This window comes from Lupinus angustifolius, unplaced genomic scaffold, assembly GCF_001865875.1.
Source record: "Lupinus angustifolius cultivar Tanjil unplaced genomic scaffold, LupAngTanjil_v1.0 Scaffold_462, whole genome shotgun sequence".
Classification (NCBI taxonomy): domain Eukaryota; kingdom Viridiplantae; phylum Streptophyta; class Magnoliopsida; order Fabales; family Fabaceae; genus Lupinus; species Lupinus angustifolius.
The window spans coordinates 133609-142012 of record NW_017727850.1 but is presented as its reverse complement, the minus strand read 5'-3'; the positions used below and the strand labels follow the sequence as shown (position 1 = coordinate 142012).

The window sequence follows — 8404 nt, the reverse complement described above, 5'->3', positions numbered from 1 at the left end:
CTTCTAGTGGGCACATTCTTAGAACACATATACTTAGACTTATCCACATTGACCTTGAGACCAGATGCTTTATAGAAGTCATCTAGAGTGTTAGTAATCAACCTCACTTGAGCCTTAGAAGCTTTACAGAAGAGGAGAACATCATCAACAAACAAAAGATGAGATATGGATGGCCCATCCCTAGATAGATTTAAGGGCAAGCACTAGCTAGAATCAACCTTTTGTTGAATAGAGAGAGATAAATTCTCCATGCACAAAACAAAGAGGTATGGAGACATAAGATCACCTTGACGAAGACCTCTAGTTGGCACAAAATTCTCCAACTTAGATCCATTCCAGAGAATGAACATGCTACCAGACCTCACACACCACATAATAAGATCCACACTGACCGGAGGAAAACCAAACTCAGTCAAGGTGAGCCGCAAAAAATCCCAATTGACTCTATCATAAGCCTTTTTCCAGGTCTACCTTAAACGACATAGCACCTTTCTTCGACTTAGTCCTATTTAGAAAATGCATAACTTCATGAGCAAGAATGACGTTATCAAAAATACCTTTTCCTGGAATAAAACGACTCTGTAACGGCCCGACTAGATCATCAAGAAACGGTCTCAACCTATTAACCAGAACCTTCGTGATCACCTTATAAATGACATTGCATATACTAATAGGTCTCATCTCCTTCAAAGTAGTAGGGTTATTAACTTTAGAAATAAGCACGACTAGTGTCTCCAAAATTCGACTATCAATAAAACCAAGTCTGAAAGCATCATGCACCAAATACCAAACCTTGACCCCCACAATATGCCAAAACTTCTTAAAGAAATAGGGTTGGAAACCATTAGGACCAGGAGCTTTGAAATATTTCATACTCATAACCACATTAGTTACTTCCTTCATAGTAATCAGGGCAGATAAAGCATCAACACCTTCAATGTATCTAGGAGTTTGAGCAGGACAACTGTCTAGATCAACATTAGTAGTGCCACAAAACAAATCCATGAAATAGCGTTGAGCCGCCTCCTTCAACAAACCAGGGTCAGTATGCCACACACCATCATCAAGGAAAAGACCGTGAATTTTGTTTCTTTTCCTTATCACAATAGTCTGGGTATGGAAGAATCTATTGTTCCTATCTCCAAACTTAACCCATTGCTCCCTCGACTTCTGAAACCAAAGCAACTCTTCTTTCTTCAAAATAGAATTATATTCCCGTCGAAGCTGGGCTTGAAGCCTCACAAGATCTCTATCATCACCAATGTCAAGATTAAGTTGAACCCCCTTGATCCTAGCCTCAACTCGCCGTTTCCTTATGAAGATATTCCCAAAAATGTTCTTATTAAAAATAAGAGCCTCTTCCCTAACTTTAGCAAGTCCATCCACAACGTTCCCAACACCATGAGACCAAGCATTAGAAACCACAGTCCGAAAATCTTCATGATGCGTCCAGACAGCCTGAAACTGGAAAGGCATATTCGAAACATCATCACCACCTCCCCCGCATCACAGTAACATGGGACAATAATCAGAATGAAGTTATGTGAGGTTCTCCACATAGGCTTCATGGAACGTCGTTCTCCAAGAGGAATCAGATAAACCTCTATCCAATCGCTTAAAAATGCTGCACCCACTTTCGACCCTACGAAACCAAGTGAACCTGCTCCCAACTGCACCCAAATCTAAGAGCCCACACTTGTCCATCAATTGAGAAAACTTTTGGGCCCTTGAAGCAATGAAATTGCCACCTCTAACCTCAAACGGTAAAAGCACTTCATTGAAGTCACCCAACAACAACCAAGGAATGACCACCAAGGTCCAAAGATTAGCAAGATGCTCCCACAATAACTCACGCATACTCCAAGAAGGACTGGTATACACAGCTGAACAAATCCAAGAATACATCCCATAGTGCACACGGATCGAAATAGCTTGGGAACATTTATCAATACACGTGTAACTGGAGGCACTATCAATACAAGACAAAACCCAAATACCACTTGAATGGCCATAAGCCTCCACAATATCACACTCTTGATAACCCAAGTCATTCCAAAAAACTCTAGCATCTTCAAACTGACAGTGGGTTTCAACTAGAACAACAAGATAAGGAAGAAATTTTCTGATCAAATCTCTAACATTACGACGACCATAATGGCCCCGTGAATATTCCATGCGAGAACACTGAAATCTTGAAACTCAATCGTGATGATTTAACAATGAGACAAAGGACAAAACCAGCTTTAAGGACCAACCATAGTAGTATCACCACAATCTTCATAAACCACATCCTCATTCCTATGAGCAACATTAACCTCATTCATACACTGATTGAATTTATCAAACCCATCCCTAGAGAAGGCCTCATCCATCATGTTTTTATTACTGTTAGCAACATCATCCTCCTTACAACAATTAATAGGATGAGAGTGGGAGGCACCTTGAAACAACCTTTTACTTTGCTCCATAGGAGAGAGATTAGCCAAGAAGGAACCATCCTGGGAGAGAGATTTCATATTCGAATCGGATGTTAGAGGAACTATGCATACATTTGTCACGTCAACAACTACGAAGAGGCTTGAGTCATGAGTGGGCTTAGATAAAAAACCTGGTGGGTCCATACTGTGACACGAAATCTTTTTAGATAGAGTTGATGCCTTTTGCATGGGAGAATCTGGAACGTGCATGGAATTATTGCTAGGTTGAATAAATAGTGGTTTAACATTAATGCCTTGCACCTCATTATTAGTGGAAGCATTAATTGTAGAAGAATCAATCTTCTTTGACAAAACCAAGCTACTCTTCGTGTTATCCAGGTTCAACAAACTAGCATTAAAATCACTAGCAATTTTTAAACTAGCATTTAAAGGGGAATATGCTTTGGCCACTCCATCAAGTCGTTGCCTCATTTCTCTCCATTTGCATTAAATCCGGTTCCCCTAGGTAACCTTTGAGGCGAGTTAGACTCCTCTCCATTAATGGAGAGGCAAGTTAGGGGTAAATACACTAAAAATTCAATAGGCAATGACATTTATGACCTTTACTTTTCATTGAAATTACAATTTTGGCCTTAAAAATACACTACAAAGTATAACTTGTCTCCCCATTAATGGAGAGGAGTCTTACTCCTTTGAGTCACATTCTTCTCCTTGAATCCGTGTTTAACAATTATGGCTTCATTGGAAATACTATCCAATACATTGAACCTATTGCCTTGATTATTCTCATGATTAATGGAATTTAATTGTCGTTTCTTCCATTTTTAGAATTCTTCTTCTTACGTGTAACGACCAACCAATCCTCGTGAACTTCAGATGGCTTAGCATGTGAACCACCAACCGAAAAATCAGCCTCCTTACCGTCAAAACATGACACTTGACTAGTGTCACCATGTGACTCCACCTGAACATCCACACGAGTATCACCCTTTGAAGATGGAGGAACATCACGTGAAACATGTAAGTTTGACAGTGGCGAGGAGCACAACCTTGAGACATGACCATAACAACCACACTTGCTACAGATGACATGAAGACCTTCATACTCAACCTTATGTCAGTGCCCTTGTACACAAACCTTACCTACCACTGGTTGGCTGAGATCTATCTCCACACAAATACGTGTGAAACGACCTCTTACAAATCTTTGGGTGTTCTGGCCAATCTTCATTGGTCTACCAATAGCAGAGACAATATGGAATAAAAAGAATTTATCATAAAACAATAAATTCAAACCCGTGAGTCGAATCCAAACCAAGGTCTTGGTTACTGCTGCTGTAGTAGAATCGAACTCAGGAGACCAGTTGGTAATGGCTACATAATGATCAAAGATCATCCAAGGACCACCTTGAAGGACTTTATCTCTGTCTACAAGAAGAACGAATTTAACCATAAAATAACCATTATTAATATCTAACAAGTCAAAGTCACCGGACAATTTCCAAGCTAATTTCAAACGTTCTCGCATAATCTTGAACCCAAGCCTCTTACCGATGATTGAAACTATGAGAGCATCCCTTCATTCAGTACTATACTCAACAATAACCTTAGCATCAAAAGTAACCATTGGAAGAAGCATGTTTCCATCTATCAGATTAACACGAGCTAAGCCGTTGGCAATAAGATCAATATCTTCTCTCGCAGGAATAAGATGTTTATTGGCCAAAACCTTGTCACGAAAGGGGACTTTCACTTCTTCTGAACTAAACTCCATAACACTATCCGGAGGTTTGTCTGGAGGTCACGCCTGATTGCTCAAGGATTGAGCCTGAAACGTAAAGTTAGAGACCCCTGGTTCCATACTTTCGTAATGTTCTCGATTCTCTACTTTTTTAGGTGTATGTTTGTAACATAGTTTGGGACAACAAATCCATGTTTGAAAAGCATAACATTGAGATGACCCAAAGGTGAGGTTACGAATGGAGTAGGGCAAATAGTTACGGTTTTAATACATACACTTATTAATTTACGAGTCTTGTACGGTTTTCAAATTTAATTATATATTTTGTAATATTAAATATAAAAATAATTATTATTATATGGATATTATATATATATATATATGATATATTTTAATTATAGTTCAACCACTAAAATATATTATAAAAAATTATATTTTTAAATAATCTATATTTTTTATTTTGCTATCTACTACTTTTAATTTAGTGAATGCATTCTTAAAAAAATAGTATATTTAATAGATTTAGAGTAAATATTTTTACTATATATATTTCAGTGGTGAAGTAACAAAAATGTTGTAATGCTCTATCATTAATCATATTTATTAACAAAATATTGATTTGTACATATTTTTATTGTTTCACCTGATTTTTTTTGACATTCATCATTCTCCATGGATTGGACTAACCTCATATCATGAGTGTAATATTGATTGTCAGAATTTTCCTTTATGAAGGGTCGTTCAGAAAATATAGATCATTTTCTAGGATTTATACCAAAGGCTAAGGTTGGACCATTAACTTATTTGTCTCTCATCATCACTATTCCATAATTTTTTTCACTATGAACTATGTGAAACATCGCGGAGAAAGAAAAAAGTTTCTCTTTACCCAAAATTTAAACTCGGATGTAATCAAATTCGAAGTTTAGACAATGGAGACTTAAATATCCTTATTTTGTCAATGATTTGGGTGAATGCTATATACTCTTCACCACACTTCATTTTCAAATTCTTATATTAATCGAATTTGCTCTAGAAACCATTACAACAACACTCAAGCAATTTTCTGACTAGTGGGGTCGGCTAGAAAACATCAATGGTCCCATAATATCCCGTTATGGATAAGTTTCGTTAGATGTGTCAAAACAGCCTACCCGAACGGGTTCGGGCTAGCCCACATCGAGTTCGGCTGAATCAGATCAAGCTAAAACGCCAAATACAGTTTGTGCATATCAAATTGTAGCGCAAATCCGCTCTAAGCGGGTTGTGGATTGTGGCGGACTGACCGACATAATACTAAAAAAAATACTTATTTAAATTTTAACATATTTAATCTATTTAATATTAATGTATAACTTTTTTAATATACTTGTAATACTCAATGCAATCAAACTTATAGATCTAATGCCTTGTGTTTAGGAATGGCAATCTAACCCGAACCTATGGGTACCCGCCTAAATTCAACCCAAATTTAATGGGGAAAACCCGTTCTATTTGGGTTCGGTTTCGGGGCCGGGTTTGGTATAATTGGTACCCGACCCCGAATCCGATTTCTCTATATAAAATTACAAATTATACCTATATATATATATATACACTGGAGGTATTAATATTCATTCATTTCAAATCTTTTTTCCATCTTCTCTTATCTTTTATTCACTTGACTCTCAGTAACTTTGATATTGCTTAGATATAAAAACTTTCATAACGTAACCAGATGTTTTTCTTTCCTCACCTCCATGGTTCCATCTGCAGAAAAAGAAACCCAATATATATACAAAACGTGAAGTTGCCTTTGAGAGAAATAGAAAGAGCTTCCATAATCACACGTCTTTGTTAAAGATTATTTTTTTAGCACTTTTAGCACTACTTGACTTAATCTCTTTTCTAGCCTTGTTAATCATTATAATTGTACAGATGCAAAATAGTGAATGATAAGAGATAAGTTTCGTGTCGGGTTCGGGATACCCGAAACCCGATAAGGTCGGGGATGAGAGTCTTTTTTCAATCCCATTGCATTTGGGTTCGGGTTCGGGTTTATGATTTTGGGTTCGGGGTTGGGTAAGCATAAACCCGACCCCAATCCGCCCCTTTGTCATCCCTACTTGTGTTTGAGTTAAGACGTGATGTCAAGTCCACATATATGAGTTTTAACATAAGTCATTTATTAAATCTCTCATTTCTATTGGACTCTCACTCCCTAACACAATATAATTTGTAACTTCACTTTAATATATAAATCTTTCGACATTATGAGAAATATTATATTTTGTATGCTTTTTATCAACACTTTCATTGTGAACTATTTTATTAAATTTGGTGGTGTTGAGTTCTCTATGATAAACAATTATGTCATCTTTTAGTTTTGTTGTAAACGTTATTTTCTTTATTATGTTATTGGTGTAGAAGTTAAATCTAATTAAATACACAATTAAGAAAGGAAAATTGAAATCTATATGGTTTAATATCTTCTCATTTGATTTGATACATTATTTTGTTACTGGACTTAAAATGATATTTTGCAAAATAGAAAAAAATACTATAATGCTTAACATTATTGTAATTTATAAATATTTATGTTTAGACATTACTCTATTTTTTATTCAAAGTTCATAACACAATATTTATTATCTATTTCTATTATAAATTGTTTTGTAAATTTTAACCTAATGCTTTTTACGATGCCAATGGTCCCAAAAAATATTAAAAATAAGAGAAAACTAGTAGCTCGAACCTGCCTGAGGTAAGCCCAATTTTAATATAGCTCGGACAGGCCGACCTAAAAAGCCCGGATTCAATAAAAAGTTCCTAATATGATAATAAGACCTTAAAATTTTTTGGGCTTTGGCAGACTGACCCGACTGAGCCGACCCATTTTGACACCTCTAAGTTTCCCTACTTAAAATTGGAAATTTCATTTTCCTATTCATAACAGGTTGAGATATCTAGTTTCATAGAATGTGTCAACTAAATTATTTGAAATTTGCATATGAGTAGGAAAAAACATATAATTTTGACTAATCTTAAGAGTCACCGAGTCCCAAATCCAAGTCATAATGAGAACGTCTCCATCAATTCATGTACCATATTGTGGGTTTATCTCAACTAGGGGTGAGCAGAACCCAACCCTACCCGCTCACTCCTGTGTGACCCGATCATGTTCAAGCTCAAATAGGATCGGGTCATATCGAGTCTAGTGCCGAGTTTAAATTCAAAAATTAGATTGGGTCGATATTTAGGATCAGGTAGGGACTAATCATGACTCGGCCCGACCCGTCTCATAATCGATCACTCATCATTATTGTATGTATTTCTATTCAACTGTGTTAGATTAATGACATCTTTTTGGTCGAAAATATCATTGATTCTCTAATTCTTTCATTATATATACATGATTAATAATATATACATATATCATTTTATATGTCAAATTAAAAATTCGTAATAATAAATAATATTGAGAAGAATTTATCTAAAATGAGTATGCATTATATTTAACCGCCTCTAGGTCGGGTTTGGGTTTAAAGGTTGACCCGATCGATAGTTAGGGTTGGGTTAACTTTGAGTATAGGGTCGTGACTCAGCAAACATTTAGGGCCAAATAAGGAATAAGCCTTAACCCATCTTAACTGGCCAATGTTCACCCTAGTCTCAATAAGGACCTTCCCTTCGATGTGATTAATTTATTATGTCCCGTGAGAATAGTACAGACAAATAAGATAGAGACAAGGTAGTTGAACATATCCAGTCAGTATAACCCTTACAACATGGAAGATCATAATGGATCAAAGGTATAATAAATATATTTTTCTCTTCGAATATAATGAACCCATAAATAAAGGTTAATGGTGACTAAGGATTCCAAAGGCAAGTAGAATTGTTGCCAAGTTAAGCCATAATGAAAATGGCTAATAAGAACAACTATGATTTTTTAATTGCAGAAGTAGAACCCCATGATTGGATGTTTGATACAAACTTGAAAGGAGGAAAACAATAATTTTATTCTTTAAAATAAACTATAATCCATGTTTACAATTTGTAGTCTAAGATTAGTTTTATTAAGAAAATAAGTTAACATATACGACTAGAATGATAATATCACCATATTTTTCAATAATAATGTAATTTTCCTAATATTACTTGTTAGTTTCGCATGTGTTGTCTCCTCATGTTCCGAGAATGAAACAAATAGAAAATTCACTTTTCTCTACATGTCTTTCATTAT

General features: G+C 35.7%; 1 protein-coding gene across 1 annotated transcript; it reads right to left on the bottom strand.

Annotated features, from left to right (window-relative positions):
* Positions 1–1539: 1539 nt before the first annotated feature.
* LOC109341431 lies at positions 1540–2175 on the bottom strand. The gene has a single exon (XM_019579340.1). The coding sequence runs from the start codon at positions 2173–2175 to the stop codon at positions 1540–1542; it is 636 nt and encodes a 211-aa protein (XP_019434885.1).
* Between the last annotated feature and the right edge of the window lie 6229 nt (positions 2176–8404).

Bases quoted from the DNA above. Each gene is read 5' to 3' on its own strand.
- LOC109341431 (XM_019579340.1), bottom strand. From the start codon at position 2,175: ATGGAATATTCACGGGGCCATTATGGTCGTCGTAATGTTAGAGATTTG.